Below are 23,827 nucleotides of genomic sequence, written 5' to 3'. Positions count from 1 at the left end.
ATGCTAACCACCATGCTACCGTGAGGCCCCTAATGATTTGGAAGAAATGTTGCTGGTCTGATTAGTAAGTTCGCAGATGACACAAAAATTGGTGGAGTTCGGATAGTGAAGAGGATTGCCAGAGGATACAGCAGGATATAAACTGGTTGGTGTCTTGGCGGAGAAATGGCAGATGGCGTTTAATCCGGACAAGTGTGAGGTAATGCACTTTGGAAGGTCCAATGCATGTAGGAATTACACAATAAATGGTCGAACTCTTGCGAGTACTGACAGGCAGAGAGATATGGGCATGCATGTCCACAGGTCACTGAAAGTGGCAACGCATGTGAATAAGGTGGTCAAGAAAGCATATGGCATGCTGGTCTTTATCGGTGGGGGCGCGGAATATAAAAATTGGCAAGTTATGTTGCAGCTGTACAGGACCTCAGTTAGGCCTCATTTGGATTATTGTGTACCACCAACAGAAGGATGTGGAAGTTTCAGAGAGGGCAGAGAAGTGGTTTACTAAGATGTTGTCTGGTATGGAGGGCATTAGCTATGAGGCGCGGTTAGATAAACTCGGTCTGTTCTCACTTAAACGATGGAGGCTGGGAGGTGACCTGATAGAGGTCTACAAGATTATGAGTGGCATGGACAGAGTGAATAGTCAGATGCTCTTTCCTGGGCTAGGAGAGTCAGGTATTAGGGGACATAGGTTAAAATGTGTGGGGAAAAGTTTAGAATTGATGTATGAGTTAAGGTTTTTTACACAGAGGGTAGTAAACGTGCTGCCTGGAGAGGTGGTGTGAGCAGGCATGATAGTGACAATTAAGGGTCATCTCGACAACTATATGAATAGGGTGGAAATGGAAGGATACAGACTCCATAAGTACATACGGTTTTAGTTTAGACAGGTACCATGGTCGGCACAGGCTTGGAGAGCTGAAGGGCCTGTTCTTGTGCTGTATTGCTATTTGTTCTTTGCTCTTGCAGAGAAGCAGCAAAGACTCAACAACTGGCCTCCTGGGCCGTATGTTAATGGTGAATTTGTGCTGCAGTTGCCTAATCATTGCAAGAGTACAGAATCTATTTCCCTCTGAGCTTCTGGGTGGAACTGGGAGAGTCTGTGACTTTATTTTATCATCTGGGGAAAAAAACTTGTTTTAAAGTACAGGCTAGTTTCAGACTCATTCTTCCTCAACGTATAATTATTGGACTTAAAATTGGAACCGTTCTATTGCCCACATTGCAATTAGTCAAAAAACAATTTTCTCCACACAGTGTTCCAGAAACATCTTTGAAAATAATACCTTCACTGAAAGAGTGTTGGCCACTATTCCATCAACGGTGGTCTCAGTGAAAGGGTCAAAGTGTTTGTCCGTGCGTCTCATGAACTCTGGTTTCAGGCGAAAGCCACTTTTCCCATTGTGCTCAAACATCCCCATGTTCAGCTGCATAGCCAGGTCTGAGTAAACCATTCAAGGAAATACAAGAGACACTTATCACTTGACTTCATCCTATAGGTACAACCAGCACCACGTTGATAAAACAAATTCAGCTCAGGGCTTTCACCATAACTATGAGATCTGTTAACGTTTTGTTATGACAATAAACAGTAGTCCTGATTGGCACCCTCATTACCCTGTTAGATTTTCCCCCACTCTCTCATGAGTCAAGTTCTCTACGTGTAGCAGAGTTGTAGGTGTCAATCCAAGCAACAATCCTTCACGAGGCTGCCTCGGTAAAGTGTGCAAACGTATGTTTGTTTCTGGGGTACAAATTTGAGGTTCGTTTCAGATCAACCATGACCATATCAAATGGCAGAGCAGGATGGAGAGGCGATATAGCCTACTCCTTGTTCGTATCACATCAGGCAACATTATCACCCCACACCCACATGCGTGCAGTGCATTTTATATCAGTGCCATTCAATAGTGATCAGGAGCAGAAACACACAAGTCTATCTTTTTAATCTCTCCTCTTCTTCGACTGGCAACTCTTGAGGTCAACATTATTGACATTAATGAACTCAGCACAAAACAGCATCAATGCTCTGGAATGTGTTGCCTGAAAGGGCAGACGTGGAAGCAGATTCAATTATAACTTTCAAAAGGAATTTGGACAAGGGGGATAATTTGGAGGGCGGTGAGGAGGGAGCAGGGGGTGTGGGAGTAATCAGCGCTTTTTCAAGCAGCTATTATTGGCAAGATGCATCAAGTGTCTGATGTAGCTGCGGTTTCAAGACCTGTGTATTGAGTCAGCTTCCATGTGGGGTTATTGCCTGTGGCTCAGCTCAGTACAGAGAGGAACAAAACACCACAACCTTGACAAGATGGCTATTTAATCAAGCTTGTTATGTGTACACGGAGAGCAGACTGGATATCGGCCAAGACCTGTTCTGCCGAACAAAGACCCGAACTCAGTAATTATACAACATTCAAAAATCAATATCCCACCCCAGTTGGTAAGCAATATCCCACCCCAGATCCAATTCCTGAAGCTACTACTTTTAAACTTATCCAATAGAACTGCAAGCAGTGTTTAAACTTCACCCAATAGAATCACAAGCAGCGCATGATTGATCCTGATCCTGACAGCTGTGTACAATCCCAGCAGCTTGCTGACTGTAAGAAGCAGAACAACAGAACCAGCACCCTGAATTGTTTCACAATGACAAGGGGCGGGATTCTCCGACCCCCCCGCCGGGCTGGAGAATCACGGGGTGCGGCGTGAATCCTTCCCCGACACCGACTGCTGAATTCTCCGGCACCGATTTTATGGCGGGGGCAGGAATCGTGCCGCACCAGTCGAGGGCCGTTGGCAATGGCCCCCCCCCCCATCCCCGGCGATTCTCCGCTCCGCGATGGACCGAGCGGCCGCCTGTTTTCAGCCAGTGCGGCCGGTGTAAATTACACAAGGTTCTTACCGGCGGGACCTGGCTCTGCGGGCGGCCTGCGGAGTCCTCAGGGGGACACAGGGGGATCTGGCTCTGGGGGGGGGGGGGCATGGTGGCCTGGCCCGCAATCGGGGCCCACCGATCTGTGGGCAGGCCTGTGCCGCGGTGGCACTCCTTCCCTCCAGCCCGCCGCTGTAAAGCTCCTCCATGGCCAGCGCGGAGAAGAAACCCTCTGCGCATGCGCTGGGATCACGGCAGCGGTTCTGTGAACACGCTGGCGCTCCTGCGCATGCGCCAACTCGTGCCTGCCAGCGGAGGCCCTTCGGCGCCGGTTGGCACGGCACCAATCACTCCAGCGCCGGCCTGGCCCCCGAAGGTGCGGAGGATTCGCACCTTCTGGGCGGCCCGACGCCGGAGTGGTTCACACCACTCTTTGGCACCGGTACGGCCCGCCCACCGGATACCGGAGAATCCAGGCCAAGATGTCAGAAGTAACGTCGTTTTGGTCAAGTTAGCTATCCTAAATCCCATTTGATTGCTTATTACTGCCATGTCCTAAAAATACATGTTTAATGGTTAATAATTATTACTCGTATAATTCATCTCAATCCTTAACAAAATAACTTATGTCAAACTATTCTCGTGGCATGCTAACAATTCAGTTTTAAGAGATATCATCGCTGAACCCTTTCAGTGTCCTCCCTCTGTTCTGCATGATATAGTGAGTTCCACACCTGACTATTTTGATCTGCTAGGTTCGATATTCAATGTGAACAATACCTATTTATTTTGCCTTTTATCTTATTTGGTTTAGAAGGACATTGTATTTCCCATAAGTTTGGTTAGCCCAGCCAGGTTGCTGCATTACAGTCATGATGATGTGCTTCTGATAACTTCTAAGCATTTTGAATGCTTGGGTTTGATTTGATAGCTTGGTGGTTCAATTTTAATGCGAGTGGCTCTACCCCTAACAATGTCAAATTAAAGAACCACACTCCAGTGATTTAGATTTAATTCATTTTTACGAGTGTGACAGGCTGGAGGTCAATTGAATGAGTATTCAGGGTTGGAGTGAGGGGAGAAGTCAGTAAAGGGCTGCAGTACACGTCGTACTTTTCTGAAACGCGTGCATTACGGGCAAAGCTCACCTCTGGGAAAGGAGCCTCAGAAAATGACCCCATTGCCATCAGCTGATCTCCGAAAGGCCTGGTCCTGCTCAGTGGTTTAATTTCTGAACAGCATTACAGAAGAACTGAAGAAAGGGATGAGTAGGCCAGGCAGGCCCTTGAATCTAAACCACCATTCGATAAGATCATGGTGGATTATCTACCTTGCCTACACGTTCCCGCCTTATCCCCATATCTGCTTATTCTCTTCCTGTCCATCAAGCTCAGCATTGAAAATTAAGCACCCAAAGTTCTCTGAGATATAAAATACCAAATATATACACAAACACTCTGTGTGAAGAAATTTCTCCTTATCCCCATCCAGAAATGGCTGATGCCTTGTCCTGAGATTATGACTCCTGGATCTAGACTTTCCAACCAAGGGCAATAGCCTCCCAGCATCAACCCGATCAATAAGGGCTACGGGGAGAATGCTGGTAGGTGGAGTTGAAATGCCCATCAGCCATGACTGAATGGCGGAGTGGACTCGATGGGCCGAATGGCCTTACTTCCACTCCTATGTCTTATGGTCTTATGGTCTTAATCATTTTAAAACTGTGGTACTCACCTAACGTCTGGAAGTTAAGAGCTACCAAGTGACATCCAGCGTTCCAGAAGACCTGAGGCATGTAGTTTGAGGAATCCACTCGTGTCCCCTTCGGGTAAAGACGACTCAGCTGCCTCTTGTTATATCTGTCATATTGTTTGCTGAGGAAAGGTCGGCAGAAAATGAAGAGCTCTCAGGGTTTCCAAATGCAAGCACACATGAAATGACAAATACAATCTCCATGGAAAGAACCAGAGGAAACAGGTGACCGTATGATAGGACCATTCGGCCCCATGAGCCTGTTCTTCCATTGAATGAGATCATGACTGATGTGTACCGTTACCCCATCCACCGGCCTTGGTTTCACAGCTCTTTAGTACCCTTGTCTAGCGAAAAATCCATCAACCGAATAATTATTAACTCTATTTTTAAAGAGTTCTATCATTCTCCCAAACTTTGCGTAAGGAAATATTTCGTAATATCTCTCCTGAATCAACTGGCTCTGACATTGAGGTTGGGCGGCACCACGGCACAGTGATTAGCACATTTGCTTCACAGCTCCAGGGTCCCAGGTTCGATTCCCTGGCTTGGGTCACTGTCTGTGCGGAGTCTGCACGTTCTCCCCCTGTCTGTGTGGGTTTCCTCCGGGTGCTCCGGTTTTCTCCCACGGTCCAAAGATGTGCAGGTTAGGTGGATTGCCCATGCTAAATTGCCCTTAGTGTCCAAAAAGGTTAGGTGGGGTTACTGGGTTGCGGGGTTAGGGTGGAAGTGTGAGCGTAAGTAGGGTGCTCTTTCCAAGGGCCGGTGCGGACTCGATGGGCCGAATGGCCTCATTCTGCACTGTAAATCCTATGATTCTATGTGTCCTTATCCTAGTTTTCTCCACCAGCAATGACAATTTCTATCTCCCTGATAAATTATTTTCAAAATCTTAAAATCTTCATGGCACGGTGGCATAGAGGGCAGCATGGAGGCACAGTGGTTAGCACTGCTGCCTCACAGCGCCAAGGACCCAGCTTCAATTCCAGCCTTGGGTGAATGTCTGTGTGAAGTTTGCATGCTCTCCCCATGTTTGTGTGAGTTTCCTCCAGGCAGTCCAGGTTTCCAAAGATGTGCAGGTTAGGTGGATTGGCCGTGCTAAAAATCGCCCCTCGGTGACCAATCATGTGTAGGTCAGATTATGGGGTTAAAGGGCAAGGGCAGGGATGAGTGGGTCTAGGTAGGGTGCTCTTTCTGAGGGTTGGTGCAGTTTCATTGGGCTGAATGGCCTCCTTCTTGACAGTAGGGATTCTATGACCAAATCGCCCCTAAACCTGTTATATCGAATATAAGCCTTGTTTACAAAATGTCTCTTCTTGAAACCCTGGGTAATATTCTGGTGAATCTGAGCTGGGCTCCTTCCAAGCGCTGTTAGATCCTCACAGTGTTAATCTCCATTGTATGACAATACTAGTTCTTCAATGCTGTTCTGCAGCGAGGGGCAGGCATAGGTCAATGACCACCACACAATCTGGGCCTTGAAACTTTCAAAGCATCGCACCCAACATCGGAGAAAATGTATTGTGGTGGTGATGCTTGACAGAAGTCAAGGCAGGTGAGATTGCCATTGATTCAATGTCCGGAATAATCCGGACCTGCCCAAAGAAATGGAATTTTGAATGGCCTGCTGTATTTTCCAGTCCCGTCCCTCGGGACTGTAAAATTCCACCCAATATGTGGCGCATCAAAGTGAGTCAGTCACTGGTTGGGTCGCCGTCAATAAATTGCTTGAATGGTACGATCACAGTGACAACAGGATTACTCTGGCCTTTGTCTCACAATTGAAGCTCATGTCACGTTGAAATAAAAAAGCATGCAAAAAAAAATTACTTTCTGCTGCAATATTGGGAGGCTGGTTAGCTCAGTTGGCTGGATGGCTCGTGTACGGTTCGGAGTAGCGCCAATGGTGAGGGTTCGATCCTCGCTCTGGCTAAGGTAGACAAGGGACTGGGTCTTTGCTCTGTCCCTGAGAGAGGAAGTCAATGGTAAACGACCACTGACGAAAAAAATCCAAGAAAATGGCTCAGGACGAAACATCAGCAGACAACATCCGTGGGCAGCAAGGTAGCACATGTGGCTAGCACTGTGGCTTCACAGCACCAGGGTCCCAGGTTTGATTCCCCGCTGTCACTGTCTGTGTGGAGTCTGCACATTCTCCCTGTGTTTGCGTGGGTTTCCTCTGGGTGATCCGGTTTCCTCCCAGTCCAATGAAGTGCAGGTTAGGTGGATTGGCCATGATAAATTGACCTTAGTGTCCAAAAAAAGGTTTAGGAGGGGTTATTGGGTTACGGGAATAGGGTGGGAGTGAGGGCTTAAATAGGTCGGTGCAGACTCGATTGGCCGAATGGCCTCCTTCTGCACTGCATGTTCTATATAATGAGCCAAAGGATCCACCTTAGGGCAGAGCATGAATGAACAAATTCCCAATAACTTTAGTCCCCCCCCTCCCCCCAAAGTCCGCCATTTTGTCATTTTTATTTTTTCCCCAAGAAGTGTCACCCTATTTTGGAAAAAAGCAAAAGGATCCGCACGATGGAAATCTGAAATGTTTACGGAAAATTGCTGGAAACGCTCACCCTTGGAGGGAGAACCGGAGCTCAAATTTCAGGTTCTGATGAAAGACCACAGACCTGAAATGTTAATAAAAGCAAATTACTGCGGCGGCAGTAATCTGAAACGTCAACTCTGCTTCTGTCTCCACAGATGTTGCTTTGATTTTTCTTTTCATTCTTTCATGTGAGGTAAGCGTCACTGGTAAGGCCATCATTTGTTCCCCCATCCCTAATTGCCCTTGAACTGAATGGCTCGCAAGGCCAACATCAGAGGGCAATTAAGAATTGCCTGACCTGCTGAGTATTTAATAATAATAATCGCTTATTGTCACAAGTAGGCTTCAGTGAAGTTACTGTGAAAAGCCCCTAGTTGTCACATTCCGGCGCCTGTTCGGGGAGGCTGGTACGGGAATTGAACCCGCGCTGCTGGCCTTGTTCTGCATCACAAACCAGCTGTTTAGCCCACTGTGCTAAACCAGCCCCAGCGCTCCTGTTTGTGCTATATGTTAGTTTGGACTTGCCTTCAAGAAAACGTCTTGGGTCACGTTGAACTTTTGAATTATCATCCCACAGGCACACAGCTGATCCTGCTTCTCGGCCCCTTAATTTGCAAAAGTTAAAACATGCGTTTCCCAAAGGAATTCATAAATTGAAAGTTCTTTTCCATCAGCACTGCAAGTTATGTATAAATATATATTGAATAAACTGCCTAATAATACCCTCCTGAATTATTCTAATTAAAAATATTTTTTCAACATTTGAGTAAACTGGAAAATAACTATTTGAATCACTTCTGGGTTCTTGCCACTGTTGGTATCTGTTAAGACACAGCGCCATCCTGTGGTCATATTTTGAATGAGCAGCTCTTTGATTTGATTGGAAAAACATGCTTGTTCAAACAGAACAAGGGTCGGGATTCTCCGACCCCACTCCGGGTCGAGGAATCGCTGGGGCGGGAGGGGGGGGGGGGGGGGGGCGTTCTGAAGCTGCACCCGTCCCCGATGAGCCGAGGAACCGCCCGTTTTTGGCCAGTCCCGCTGGCATGAATTACACAAGGTCCGACGGGACCTGGCCCTGAGGGCAGCCTGCGGAGTCCTTGGGGGTCGCGGAGAGATCCGGGGGGGGACCCACTGTGACCTGGCCCACGATCGGGGCCCACCGATCTGCGAGCAGGCCTGTGCTGTGAAGGCACTCCTTCCCTCCACGCCGCCCTGTGTAAAGCTCCGCCATGGCCGGCGTGGAGAAGAAACCCCCTGCGCATGCACTGGGATCATGCCAGCGGTTCTGGGAACACGCTGGCACCACGCCGGCCGGCGGAGGCCCTTCGGCGTCGGTTGGTGCGGCGCCAATCACTCCAGCGCTGGCCTAGCCCCCGAAGGTGGGGAGGATTCTGCACCTTCTGGGTGGCCCGATGCCGGAGTGGTTCACACCACTCTTTGGCACTGGTACGGCCCGCCCGCCGGATACCGGAGAATCCCACCCAAGGTCACAATAGCATCATCTCTGCAAGGAATAAAAGACTATTATATATCAATGAAATGTTTGCATGTGTTAAAATTCAAAATGCCTTTCAGTCCTCTCTTCAAACTAAAAGTTAAAACTTGCATTTACAGAGCTGTCTCAACCACTGGACAGCCCAAAGAGCGATGCCGCCCATTAACTACTTTTGAAGTGTAGTCACAGATGCAATGTAGGAAATGAAACAGGTCTTTTTCGACATAACATCGGGGGAACTTTTATTCCCAGCTGTGGGGCCACAATTTAACATCTCTGAATTGACGGTAGCTCTGATAGTGCAGCACTCCCTCAGTGCTGCCCCCCGCGGCGATTCTCCAGCCCGCGATGGGACCGGAGTCCCGCCGCTGTCAAGCCTCTCCCACCGGCGTGGATCAAAACACCTACCTTACCGGCGGGAGCAGGCAAGGGCGGGCGCCGGGGTCCTGGGAGGGGGCGCGGGGCGATCTGACCCTGGGGGGTGCCCCCACGGTGGCCTGGCCTGCGATCGGGGTCCACCGATTGGTGGGCGGGCCTGTGCTGTGGGGGCACTCCTTTTCTTCCGCCATCGCCATGGTCTTCACCATGGGGGCAGCCGCTGATGCTCCGGCGCATGCGCAGACTTACGCCGGCCGGCGAAGTCCTTTCGGCCCCAGCTGGCATGGTGCCAAAGGCCGTTCACGCCAGCCGGCGGAGCGGGAACCACTCCGGCGCGGGCCTAGCCCCTCAGTGTGAGGGCTTGGCCCCTAAATGTGTGGAGACGTCCGCACCTTTGGGGTGACCCGACGCCGGGGTGGTTCACACCACTCCAACACGGCAGGACCCCCCGCTCCGCCGGGTAGGGGAGAATCCCGGCCCAGGAATCTGTGCAGTTTTGGTCTCTTCACCTAAGTAAGGATATATTTGCCCTTGAGCCTGGTGTAATAAAGGTTCACTAGACTGGTTCCTGTTCTGAGGAGAGATAGAGTAAACTCGGCCTATATGCCCGAGAGATTCAAAGAATATGGGGTAACTTAGCTGAAACATAAAATTCTCAAGGGGCTTGACAGGGCAGATAATGAGGAAATGTTTCCACTGCCTGGGGAATCAGAAACATGGAGTCACAGTCTCGGAATAAGCGGTCGGCCATTTGGAACTGAGATGAGGAAAATTTCTTCACTCGAAGGGTTGTGAATATTTGGAATTCTCCACGCCAGAGGGCTGTGGATACTCAGTCAATGAATATATTGAGGTCAGCGATTGAAATATTTTTTCAGACTTATACCTGGGTTTTCCAGACCCTCCCATGGCATGTTTTGCAGACGCAGCTTGCCGTCGGCTGCCAGCGGGATCCTCCGGCCCCGCCAAAGTTGAGAGCGATTTGTGTTGTTTGCCCGTCCTGCCACTGAGGAACCTGTCACGGGGGCGGGTCGCCCTCAGTGGGACCAGAAGAAAATCCCGCCCTTAGTCAATGAAGGCTTATGGGGCTCGTGCGAGAAGGTGAAAGATCAACAGATCAACTGGGGCCTTGTTGAATGGCGGAGTAGGCTTGAAGGGCCTACTCCAGTTTGTATTTCTTAAAATGATAGAATAAAATATATCATCAGTGACAGGCTGACTTCACATGTTAAAAAAAATGGTCTTGACAAAAATATGTTCAGTGAACATGAAGTGGACATGTGGGCTTGAAGATCCACTGCCTGTCTATTTTATAAAGTTGTCATTTCAAATATCTTGTTTGGATCATGTTACCACACAGTGCAGAACGTCTTTCTCTATGAAATTACTGAATTACTTTTAGCCCACGGTGATGAAGAGTGTGGTCAGCACATATTGAAAGGATACTCCACAAACTCCACTGGGGATTTGGTCAGCTGTTCCAGAGCCTTTGTCTCCACGAAAGACGACATTTCGAAACTCTTGTTATTCTCTGCAATGAAAGCATAAATATTCAATAACCCACAGAAATTCCACTGTCACCAATGCCAATCTTTAGATTTTAAGACAGCTTGGCACCGACACACCGAAACCATTTAAGATTTATTGTGCGGGATGCACAATATTGTGGGGATGCCGCATCCTTTGGAGCGAGTTGCAAGGACCTAATCTAACAAAGAAATGAAATTCAAATTATAAACTGGGGAGGGAGCGATACACGCAAAATATTTTACAACCTTGAAACACATGCTTGTCTCTTACGTGTGTGCTCGGCCATTCGCTGAGCTGGTTGCTGGGAACTTCAGTCGTGAGGCACGAGTGAAGCAGAATCGTGAGAGGAGGGAAAAGGCTGCCCATAATTCCATTGCCTGGCCATGAGTAAACAGCATAATAGATGACAAACAATGATGTCGGAATAAAACACGTTCAATGTGTTACCTCAACAATGATCTCATGAGCATGTTCACAATATTTAATGTCGGGGTGGGCAACCTGTGGCCCATCAGGGTTCTCAGTGCGGCCCACCCGACATTTTGTTGACTGTTGACTATGCGCAGGTTTCCTACATTCTGTAGGTTTCTATCCATGCAGTTTTTTTCCTACCGGTATGACTTAGGTACTTCACACGTAAAACAAGGGAGAGTGACTTGAAATGCCTGCTCATTGCTCACAACATTGACTGTGACAGCCGTGCGCTCCCTCTACGTTCAAAGTGTCAATTTCTATTTTGTTTTTACCATTGGAAGTTGATGACAGTTCTATTTATATATAAATAATTAAGCGTTTTCCATCACTTGTTATGGAGCATTCAGTGTGTATTAAATGTATTCAATCTTGTTCAAGGGTCAGAGTTAGCAAAAAGCCTGATTTCAATCTTGCGGCCCACTGAGATGAAGGAGGGCCACTCATGTAGCCCACTCACTAGTCTAGGTTGCCCATCACTGTTTTAGTGTCTTTTTGAGTAGGTGCCTGCTAGAGTATTGGACATATGAATCGACTCGCATTTTGGTGCATATTTGCTCAATAAGTTCGAACTCAATCCAAAAGAGGGAAATAAAGACAGAAAATGCTGGAAACACTCAGCAGGTCCGGCAGCATCCATGGAGAGAGAAGCAGGTTTCTCCCACCCCGCCACGGGCGAGCCGCCAAAAATGGAAAAATCCATTGACCGCGGGCGGAATTCTCCGATCGCCGGGGGAACGCGGCTGGAGAATCCCGCCCAACGTTTCGAGTCCGTATGATTCTTCTTTGGATCTGAAGAGGGAAATCTGGCCTATGTGATTCATTCATTATCCTTCATTTTTATTTTTTGGAAATCTCCAGTTGGGGTCAATTACGACACATGGGCATCACCAGAAAGCAAAGTTTCCAACTGCTCTGAGGTTTTGATAGGCTTGCCCATCCACTAGCAATACACATTATTCACCTGGAGTAATTCTATCAATTCAGGAGCATGAAGGATAAAGTACAAACTGCATATGAACACAAAGTTAGCTGTTCACCAGAGGCACCTGGTGTTGGAACTGTCATCTGGATAGCTTCCATCTCCATTGTGTCTATTGACTAACCATCATCTCCACATATCAAACTAACAGAGAATTGTTGTGATCTGAAATGCGCTGCCTGAAGGGGTGGGGGAAGCAGATTTAATACAGCTTTCAAAAGGGGAATTGGATAATTAGGGGAGCTTTACTATGGGGAAAGAGCAGGGACGGGAGTCAAACAGGAGAGCTCTAGCAAAAGGCTGGCTCAGACATGATGGGTTGAATGGCCTCCCTCTGCGCTGCTTCACTCTTACGGCCTGAATTTTGTGCTTGTCAGGCGCGCAAGGTCGACGGGCCAGGAAGCGGACGTAGAGTCCGTTCCTGGGCGAGATCGCACTGGCAACGCGATTTCACACCGCAGAGCCAATTAAGGCCTGCCCACCATCTAATGTGCCCTCGGGTTGGCCGGAAGAAGTGGGCGGGGGGCGGGTGCGTGTCGAGATGCCAATCAGTAAGGACAAACAACAGCACCTCCTCCACGATAGTTCTCAATACCAGGGCCCCGCAAGGCTGGAACTTAGCCCCCTACTATACTCTATACACACACGACTGTGTGGCAAAATTTGGCCCCAACTCCATCTACAAATTTACTCATGACATGACCGTAGTGGGTTGGATCTCAAACAACGATGAGTCAGAGTACAGGAGGGAGATACAGAACCTAGTGGCATGGTGCAACAACAACATTCTCTCCCTCAAACTCAGCAAAACTGAGGAGCTGGTCATCAACTTCAGGAAGTTAAGTTCATACATGCCCCTATCTGTATCAATGGTGCTGAGGTGGAGATGGTTGACAGCTAGAAATTCTTAGGTGTGCACATCACGAACAATCTGCTCTGATCTACCCAGGTCGACGCTACAACCAAGAAAGCACAACAGCGCCTACGTGGACAGTGACCAGGACCGGCCAGCAGTGCAAACAAAGCTGCATGACCTCCTCAGAGCGGCCAGTGCGAGTAGGCAGCATTGTGTCTCGAGCTCCAACTCCTGTCCCACACACCCGTAACCCCACCTCTACCCCTCCACCCGGAGGTGGCCAAACCTCCACCCTGCACCACATGCCAGCACCCATACTGGCTGACATGGCCGGGTGCCCTGATTTGGTTTAATTGATTTGATTTGATTTATTGTCACATGTACCGAAGTGCAGTGAAAAGTATTTTTCTGCAACCGAGGAACGTACACAGTGCTTACATAGTAGACACAAGAATAATCAGCAGAGAACATTGACAAATGGTACATCGACAAACAGTGATTGGTTACAGTGTGGAACAAGGGGCCAAACAAAGCAAATACATGAGCAAGAGCAGCATAGGGCATCATGAATAGTGTTCTTACAGGGAACAGATCAGTCAGAACGAGAGTCATTGAGGAATCTAGTAGCTGTGGGGAAGAAGCTGTTCCTATGTCTGGATGTGCGGGTCTTCAGACTTCTGTACCTTCTGCCTGATGGAAGGGTCTGGAAGAAGGCAATGCCTGGGTGGGAGGGGTCTGTGATAATGCTGTCTGCCTTCCTGAGGCAGCGAGAGATGTATACAGAATCAATGTTGGGGTGGCAAGCTTGTGTAATACGTTGGGCTGAGTTCACCACAGTCTGCAGCTTCTTGTAATCTTGGGCCGGGCAGTTGCCAGACCAGCTGTGATGGAGCCGGATAGGATGCTCTCTATCGCACATCTGTAGAAGTTTGTGAGAGTCGATGCAGACATGCCAAATCTCTTTAGCTTCCGTAGGAAGTAGAGACGTTGTTGGGTTTTCTTGACTGTTACATCAACTTGAGTGGATCAGGACAGACTGTTGGTGACGGTGACCCCCAGGAACTTAAAGATATCGACTATCTCCACTTCGGTTCCTTGGTCTTTCCAACATTTAGAGAGTGGCTGTTTTTGGTACACCATGCAACCAAGTAATTTATCTCCCTCCTGTCGTCTGATTCGTTGTTTGAGATACGACCCACCCCAGTCGTATCATCTGCGAACTTATAGATTGAGTTGGAGTTAAATCTTGCCACACAGTCATATGTGTATAGGGAGTACAGTAGAGGACTGAGTACACATCCTTGTGGGGCCCAGGTGTTGAGAGCTATTGTGGAGGAGGTGCTGTTTCCTATCCTGACAGATTGTGGTCTGTTGGTGAGGAAGTCAAGGATCCAGCTGCACAGGGAGGCGTCAAGTCCAAGATTGTGGAGTTTGGTTATAAGTCTTGTCGGGATAATGGTGTTGAATGCAAAGCTATAGGGCGGGATTTTCCGACCCTCCGCCGGGTCGCAGAATCGGCAGGGGGCGGCGGGAATCCCGCCCCCGCCAAATTCTCTGGCACCGGAGATTAGGGGGGGTCGGGAATCGCGCCCCGCGCCGGTCTTTCACAGCATCCCCCCCCCCCCTCCCCCGGTGATTCTCCGGCCCGTGATGGGCTGAAGTCCCGCTGGTTCTTTGCCAGTCCCACCGGCATAAATTAGACTAGGTCCCTTACCGGCGGGACTTGGTGGCGCGGGCGGGGGGGGGGGGGGGGGGGGGGGGGGGGGGGGAGGGGGGGGGGGGGTCGCGGGGCGATCTGGCCCCGGGGGGTGGCCTGGCCCGCGATTGGGGCCCACCGAATCTGCGGGCGGGCCTGTGCCGTGGGGGCACTCCTTTCCTGTCAACCTCCATGATGGCCGACGCGTAGGTGAACCCCTCCTTGCGCATGCACGCCTTCCACGCCGGCCGACGGGGTGCAAACCAGTCTGGCGCCGGCCTAGCCCCTGAAGGTGTGGAGGATTCTGCACATTTGGGGCGGGCCGTCGCAGGAGTGGTTCACGCCACTCCGTCCCGCCGTGACCCCCCGCCCCGTCAGGTACAGGACAATCCCGGCCATGGTCTATGAACAGCAGTCTGACGTAGGTCTCCTTGTTCTCGAGATGTTCGAGTGTTGATTGCAGGGCCAGGGAGATAACAGAGGGTCCTGGGTGTGGTTGGTCAGCCCGAGGAAAGGGTCCTCACTGTGTTGCGATTCTCCATGACATGTACGTCACCCCCCACCATCATGCCCACACCACCCCCACATACCTGCTGCACCACCACCCATCCAAAACACTCCCCCTTCCCTCACCACCACCCCTCCTAAACCATCCCCCTTCCCTAACACCCCCCCCCACTCCCTCTCCAGGCCAGCGGTCTAATCACGCATCTTGTCTTGAGTTTTGCAGGAGTTGCTGGTGATGGGGCGAGCCCTTCTGGTGCCCACCGCCCCTGCCCCCAACCGCAGCCACAGCCAGAACCAGCGATGATGACGACACTGACACGACGGGGGCCATCGACCCGAATCCCAAGACACTCCGGAGTTCGAGTCCAGGGATGACACAGATTTTCATCACAGCTGTCTCCAACACCCTCCACCATCCGAGTGACACTCACCTCGGTTGGACACTTCCGTGAAGAGAGTCCTGAGACAGAACCTGGGAGCGCAACACACACATGCTGCGGTACAGCAGGTGGAGGTAGGAAATCCTCAGGGGGCAATCCCATGGATTAGCTGCTGCCCAGGCTTCTGGAACGGAGAGTCCCATCGACCATGGAGATGCAGTCGCAGAGCCAGGGACTACATGAGAGGTTGCCGACGAGCATCCAGCACCTGCAGGCGCAGTTGGAGGAGTCCAACCGCGTGCAGGCGATGGCAACAATGCGTGCCAGCCAGGCCAACACCGCACGTGTGGCCTCCGTGGTGGAGGCCTTGGATTTCGGCAATGGATCACCATGTCCAAGGGCTGGGACGCCTGATGCAGGCGGTGGCCGAGGCAGCCCTCACAGGCAGCCCTGTCCTGGGCCACCTAGACATTGCAGCGGCGGTCCTGAGCGTGGCCCAATCACAGCAGTGCATGTCTGACACTGGCCGATGTGGCACAGACACAGAAGGAGGTGGCTCAGTTCCAGAAGATAATGGGACAGTCACAGCATGATGTGACCCAATCCCAGACAGAGGTAGTCCACTCCTGCTGCTCCATGGCTGCGGGCATGCAGACCCAGGCCGAGACGGCAGCGGGCTTCCAGGACTGGCAGTGCAAAGTGGCGGGAGCCTCAGGTGTTAGCTCCACTCCCACACCCATCCAATGGAGTAGTCCAGGGGCCATCGGATATATAGTGCCGACTGCGCATACAGGCCCTCCATAATAATAATAATATTATATTATTATTTTTATAGTCCATGGGCCATAGAATGGATAGCGCTGACTGCGCATACAGGTCCTCCATCACGGCGCGGTTGCACCTGTGCAGCGGGCTCTGTGAGATCCAAGACAGGTCCCCACTGACTGCCTGGAAGGAGCCCGTGGCATACAGTTCAGGGCAACCGTCACCTTGACGGCCAGGGGGTCGGGTATCCTCTCCCATTCCCCCACGATGCCAGTTGGACTGTCCCGCTGTTCAGCCGGAGTCTTTGACGACATGCCCGGTCCAGCAGGTTCTCGAATGATAGGCACTGCCACTACACATAAGGCCTCATGCGGCGCCTTCTTTGCACCTCAGTCTGTTGGACTCTCCATCCTCAGGGGCCGGTGTCACTCTGCAGAACCAAGGGCCAAGTTGGGTGGTCAACGGGGTGTGCAGCAAGATGCTGCCTTGCAGACCGTGGCAATGGTGGTGCATGCCTGAATACCCCGGTCTCAAGGAGGGGAGACCCTGTCTCCCCCCAACAACCCCCCCCGCCCCCCCACCCCCCCCCCCCCACCACCAGCTCGGGCAGTGTCAGGACCGGCAGTCCAGGGCTGTGCCTCTCCGTGTCCTCCCTCCTCTCTCTCCCTCATCAGCCACAACACCTATTTCTCGATTTTTAAAAGCAGAAGTGAACCTCACTGTTGGGAATTCGCCCCATGGAGGTAGAGAAACATGGAGACCCCGGAGAATAGTGGGTCAGGCCCGCTAATGACATGCCAACGGAGTTTACTATAAGTGTGGAGTAGAATGCATTGATGCCGCTGTTGAGGCACAGAGAATTGCAATTTGGCGGGAACCCGGCGCCCGCTACGATTTCGGCGTCAAAAGCGATTCTCCGCCCAATCGCGTTTCACGATTCCGGCGTCGGCCGAAGTAGAATCCCGCCCCTTTTCTCCAATATTGGGAGAGGTGTGGTGAATGTGATTCACACCGGATTATAACCTGTATATACATGTGTCTATATTGTATGTGCAGTTGCACTACCTGACCTCCAGGGGGAGTAGCTCTGGGAATGCTCGAGAGTTGTACGGGATGTCTCCCTTGGCTCCGCCCAGGACTCCTCCCCTGGGAGCTGCTGTATAAAGATCAGTGCCACAGGGTCAGCCAGCCAGTTCACCGAAAGTTCAACGGCTAACAGGCTGGCTCTGTTGTAAGTATATTAAAACCGCTATTCTAATCCTACAAGTACGTGTCCGTAGAATTGTTGGTTCCAACAAGAGGTTTGGTTCCTTCTATCATAATAAATATCCTCGTTACCTTCAACAACTTTTAACACTAAAGTTGAAACCCGCAAGCGGTTCCAATATTGCCTCAAATTGGGTGAGATTCTTCTTACACCGCTCTGTCATGATGGGATTTGAACCCATGTTTAGATGATGGGACTAGGCCTCTAAACTACTAAACAAGCAAGGCAACAACCTTACTTACTAATAGATATAATTGAATACAATAGATTTGTTTCTACAGTAATTCAGTGGAACTCTCGACCTCTCTCCTGCTGACTCTCGCTGTGTCTCTTCAGCAACATTTAGGTAACCTGAATTTCAACGTGGACCAGATGCTGAATAGGAATTAAAATTCTTTTAAAAAATATAAATATCAGTTAGAAGTTAAAGTGTTTACTTTTATTGTTAATCATTACCTAAGCGGTAATTGTAAGGTATATATCTGAGATGTTAGGGTAGCTTTAATACAATGTTAACTAGAAAGTTTGTTTTAATACACCATGTCCTTATTTGTGCGTGGACTCACTCCTGGATCGAGGTCTGTATCCGGTATCCAAATGTTGGGGTCTGGCTCAGGATCATAATAATTTTGCAGGAATAATTTTATCCTCAAGTCACAGTGAATATAGTACTTCAATGTAAAGAATGCTCAAATCAACAGGAAATTACATATTAAATTGACTTAGGTTTTGTACCACAACAAATCCCCTTCTCCAAATGCATTTTAAAAGATAAAGCAGCTTTATGTCCCAGTTAGCAACGTGTTTATCAATAGAACCTCCACGGTAACCCAAACAGCTTCTAACAGTTGACAAAAATCATGAAACACAGCTGACTTCTCAAAATTGGTTGTGATTGTGCGCCCATAATTTACAAAAAATATTCACATTTAATAGATATATCGGACCTGTAAATTGAGCTGTAGGAATACACAACATTCCTTCATTTGCACTTGGAGGAAAAAGATAACAGGAGTACAAAACAGTCTCTCAGGGAATGCATGTATTAAAGGCATTAGATTTATTTTCAAGGAATGTTTGGAGATATCCTTCCCCCACTCTCCAGAGAAAACATCAATCTGCGATACAATATTTGATGTATTTTCCATTTTGGAATTGACAGTCCATTGAACTTTGGTCATGAATGTTCCATTCTTTGTATTTCAAATCCTGTTTCTCCTGGTCATTGCAGATAATCTATTAATGCGAGCGTCTCACAGCATCAGTGACCAGGGTTTGATTCCGGCCTTGGGTGACCGCCTGAGAGGAGTTTGCACGTTCTCCCCGTGTCTGCGTGGGTTTCCTCCGGGTGCTCCGGTTTCCTCCCACAGTCAAAAGATGTGCAGGTTATGTATATTGGAAATGCTAAATTGTCCCTTAGTGTCCAGAAAGATTTGGTGCGGTTACGTGTATAGGGCATGGAAATGGGCCAAGAAAGGGAGCTCTTTCAGAGGGTTGGTGCAGACTCGATGGGCCGAATGGCCTCCTTCTGCACTTGAGGGATTCTATGATTCTCACGTTCAAACTGAAATGTCGAATACCAAATAGGAATTTGAACCAGATCACATTAACCATTGAAACATTCTAGTGAATTCTGGTGAGTGGGTATGAGTAATGGAAGAGATGCATTCGGTGGCTCCTATCTTGAAGAATCTTCTTTTAAAATTGTATTTTATTACAAACATGTATCAAAGCAGGTAACAGCAAATAAACACCCTGGGAAACATATTTCCCAACAATCAACTATACAGTCTGTACAGATTTTTCCCCTTTTCGAGCCCCCCCTCCACCCCCCCACCATCCCACCCCTACCCGCCTGTGACGAACAGCTCCTCAACCACGGTCACAAACATCCCCCACCTTTTCTCAAACTAATGGTGGAGCAATTAAAACTGGGGGTCTTCATTGTCATGATATGCAGGCATGTACATAATGAGATACAGACAGGCAGCTAATGAGCACAGAGAACAGGACATAACAAATCAGCAGGTAGAGCACTTGGGGGTGGAGTGCAGATATCTCGGAAGGCTGTGGGCCTGGAGGAGGTTGCAGTGACAGGGAGGAAGGAGCAAAAGGACGTTACTTGCGGCAGCACATTTCACATTCTGACCACACTCTGGGCCAATGCATTTCTTCTGAATTCCCCACTGGATTATTTTCTGCTGCATGACAATACCTGTCCTCAGCAACCTCAAAGTAATGGAAGCAAATCATGACATTCTGTGCAAATTGACAAACGGAAAATCACTCACTCTTTGCCACCTCGAAGGACTCAAACTTCACAGGTTGAATGTAAGTAACCAGGTTGGACATTTCTTCTGTGGCACTGGCTTCACATCCAGCAGTTCCCTACAACACAAGGCAACAAAGTATTTCACATTTGCAAGTCCGATAGAACACATTGGGTGGGTGTTTTACGCCCCCACCCGGCACGTTTTCCGATGGTGGCAGCTTGCCATTGGCAGCTGGCGGGGTCATCCAGTCCCGCTGATGTTCACAACATTCTGCATGGCTCGCCCCCCCCCCCCCCCCCCCCCCCCCCCCCCCCCCCCCCCCCCCCCCCCCCCCCCCCCCCCCCCCCCCCCCCGCTCTGGCGGGACCAGAAGATCCTGTTGGTGGGAAGAGTCGGAAAATCCCACACGTTGTTTTTCAAGGCATGTGATGCTAATCCTGTAAATGAGTACACTCCTGAATTTAAATGTAAACGCATTTTCAGGCATGTGGCGACGAGCAATAAGACTTGCATTTATATTGCACTTTTCACAACCACAGGATGTCCCAAAGCACTTTATAGCCACTGAATTATCTTTGAAGCATAATCACTGTTGTTATGTAAGAAACATGGTAACCAATTTACACATAGCAATGTGGGGGCAGGGGTAGCACAGTGGCACAGTGGTTAGCACTGCTGCCTCACGGTGCCGAGGTCCCAGGTTCGATCCCGGCTCTGGGTCACTGTCCGTGTGAAGTTTGCACATTCTCCCCGTGTTTGCGTGGGATTCGCCCCCACATCCCAAATGATGTGCAGGTTAGGTGGATTGGCCATGCTAAATTGCCCCTTAATTGGAAAAAATTAATTGGATACTCTAAATTAATTTTTTTTAAAAAGCAATGTAATAATGACCCAATAATCTGTTTTTTGTGATGTGGATTGAGGGATAAATATTGGCCAGGGCACCACCTCTTCTTCGAAATAGTGCCGCTGGATCTTTTACATCCACCCAAGGGAGGGCAGACAGAACCTTGATTTAACAATGCATCTGGAAGACAGCACCTCCGACAGTGCAGCACTTGCTCAGTACTGAGCTAAAACACCAATCCTAATTTTTGTTCTCAAACCTGAACTGACAGCCTTCTGGTTCAGGTGATGTGGAGATGCCTGGTTCAGAGGCAAGAGAATCACCAACTGAATCACAGCTAAAACTGCGGTTGCATTACTTCAGACTCGGACATTATCAATGGCTCTGCCATCGAGAATCATAGAATCATAGAGTTTACATTTGCAGAAGGAGGCCATTCGGTCCATCGTGTCTGCACCGGCCCTTGGAAAGAGCACCCTACTTAAGTACACACCTCCACCTTATCCCTGTAATCCAGTAACCCCACCTCACCTTTTTGGACACAAACGGCAATTTAGCATTGCCAATCCACCTAACCTGGACATCTTTAGACTGTGGGAGGAAACCGGAGCACCCGGAGGAAACTCCACACAGACATGGGGAGGACGTGCAGAATCTGTACAGACAGTGACCCAAGCCAGGAATTGAACCTGGAACCTGGAGCTGTGAAGCAACAGTGCTAACCACCGTGCTACCGTGCCACCCACAGGGTAGAGGCTAGGCACTCCTTCGTGGGTTGGAGGGCAAGCTAAGAGGTGCAAATAGATATTTGAGCACACCTTAGCAACTGAGTTAATGCCACGCTGAGTTTCGAGCTCGAGCTTAGTTGATAGCATTCGCGCTTTCTGAATCAGAAGATTATTGGTTCAAGACCCACTCCGGAAACCTGCGCACTAAAATCTAAGCTGACAATCCAGTGCAGACTGAGAGAGAGCTGCACTCTTGGCAGTGTTGCCTTTTGGATGCAATGTTAAACCTGCTTTCGTGTAGGTGGTGGCATGCCACAAATCCCAGGGCATTATTTCACAATAGTTATTCCCGGTGACCTCGTCAATATCTATCCTGTCAACTAACACCACTAAAATACAGATTATCAGACCATATCTTCATTGGTTGTGGGGACCTGCTGGATGCTAATTGCTGAAATGTGGTCAATTTCACTTCAAAAAGTATTTCATTGGCTGCAAAGAAGTTTGCGAGGTCCTGAGGTTGTGAAGGTGCTCGATGAATGCGAGGCTAGAATTTTACACTCCCATCAGTGGGTTTTGAGGGGGGGAGGGGGGTAAAATTGCACGGGTGGGATTCCTTCCATGTTCCTGCCCATTCTGACTTTGTTGCAATTTGTATGCTGGGTGGGCAGGACCTTGAATGGGAATTCCGCCCTTGCCCCAATTTTGAGGCTGGCAAGCAGATGACAGTTCAATGGGGGAACACCGGAAGAAGGACGATATCTAATGGGAATGAGATGTGGTGTGCCTCCATCAGAAAGCCCTTTCTGACTGGGTGCCCTGTGGCCTCAAGATCTCTCCTCCCACCTGGTCTATCATCCAAGAGCCCAGTTTCCACCTCACAACCCTCCAGACCTTTCCTAAAGTCCCTGCCCTGAGACGCCTGCCACTTAACTGTCCTCTGTGTCATGGGGTTTCCTTCCATGCAGCTCCCTGCAGTGCCTCTTCCGGACACTGCAGCGCTGTGCCTGGAGGGACTGAAGAGCTGCTGGCCAATCTGATTGGCAGGCAGCTTCCCAAGGTGGGATTTCTTCCTCAGCGAGGGAATAGGTCCTGCCATATGCCAATCAGCACTGCCAAGCACCCGCCATCCTGAAAAGGCCCAAGTCTTTATCTTGTGGTTACATGAGTTAAATATACATACATACATATTAATTAGGAGCAGTAGTCCATTTGGCCCGTCAAGCCTGTTCCGCCATTCGGTAAGGTCATGGCTGATCTGATTGTGGCCTAAAGTCCACTTCCTTGCCTGTCCCCCGATAACCTTTGACTCCCATGTTAGTCAAGAATCTATCTACGTCTGTCGTAAAATTACTCAATGGCCCTACCTCCACTGTTCTCTGGGGAAGAGACATTGAAAAATTCATGACCTTCTGAGGGAAAACCGTCCGTCTTGTTTCCGTTTTTAATGGGAAGCCCCTTATTTTTAAGGCCTGTCCCGTATGGGTGGCCCGGTAGCACAATGGTTAGCACCATTGCTTCGCAGTGCCAAGGACCGGGGTTTGATTCCCGGCTTGGGTCACTGTCTGTGCGGCGTTCTCCCTGTGTCTGCGTGGGTTTCCTCCGGGCACTCAAGTTTCCGCCCACAAGTCCCGAAAGACGTGCTGTTAGGTGAATTGGACATTCTGAATTCTCCCACAGTGTACCTGAACAGGGGCCGGAGTGTGGCGACTAGGGGATTTTCACTGTAACTTCATTGCAGTGTTGATGTAAGCCTACATGTGACCATAATAAAGATTATTATTATTAGTTCACATCCCTCCCAAAAGGTAAAACATCCTTTCAGCATCCACCCTGTAAAGGCCCCTCAGGATCTTAGATGTTTCAAAATCACCTCTCAATCTTCAAAACTCCAATAGTTACAAATCCAGCCTGTCCAACCTTCCCTCGTCAGCCAACATGCATCCCCCACCGTCACCACCACCCATCCATTACTTTATCAACGTTACAACGCCAGAGCTCAGAGTGTGGACAGGAGTGAATCCCTCATCCAACTCCTTGCCTGCTCCAAAAACCAATTCAAATTGAATCCAATTCATGTTCTCCACAAGAGAGACATACCAGATCCAGGCATGACACCTGATCCCAAAAGGCCAAGAAGCGCTATGCTTGATCTTAGCTGAAAGGCATGAAGAAAACGACAAACAGAAGCAGGTTGCTAATGGATCACAACTGGGTTATGATGTTGAATGTCCGAAAACTATTCTCGCTTTCACCTGTGGGCTCTGTTCGTACTGATTTGCAATTGCTCCTCATCTCACAATGGCTCAAATTTAAAATTCTTACCCTCATGTTTAAATTTCTTCATGATCAATGAAACCTAACCAGGCCCCACAACAAACAACAACTAAAACTTTCATTTATATGGCGTCATTAATGAAATAAATTATCCCCAAATACTTCAGAGATTAATTATAAATTTGACACCAAACCGTC

At 49.2% G+C, this 23,827-nt stretch overlaps 1 protein-coding gene across 3 annotated transcripts in view; it reads right to left on the bottom strand.

Moving 5' to 3' along the window:
- Positions 1–23,827, bottom strand: part of LOC119971165 (1-phosphatidylinositol 4,5-bisphosphate phosphodiesterase beta-1) — a 983,652-nt gene that overhangs the window by 170,541 nt on the left and 789,284 nt on the right. For all 3 annotated transcript variants that reach the window (XM_038806377.1, XM_038806362.1, XM_038806370.1), the window contains 4 exons: positions 19,797–19,893; positions 10,498–10,582; positions 4,610–4,734; positions 1,290–1,444 (listed from right to left, as the gene is read on the bottom strand). In XM_038806377.1, the coding sequence (XP_038662305.1) occupies positions 1,290–1,444; positions 4,610–4,734; positions 10,498–10,582; positions 19,797–19,893 (462 nt within the window). The remainder of the gene's footprint in view (positions 1–1,289; positions 1,445–4,609; positions 4,735–10,497; positions 10,583–19,796; positions 19,894–23,827) is intronic.

Source organism: Scyliorhinus canicula, chromosome 1 (assembly GCF_902713615.1).
Source record: "Scyliorhinus canicula chromosome 1, sScyCan1.1, whole genome shotgun sequence".
Taxonomy (NCBI): domain Eukaryota; kingdom Metazoa; phylum Chordata; class Chondrichthyes; order Carcharhiniformes; family Scyliorhinidae; genus Scyliorhinus; species Scyliorhinus canicula.
Note: the sequence above shows the minus strand (reverse complement) of the source record. Positions and strands in the feature narration are given on the sequence as shown.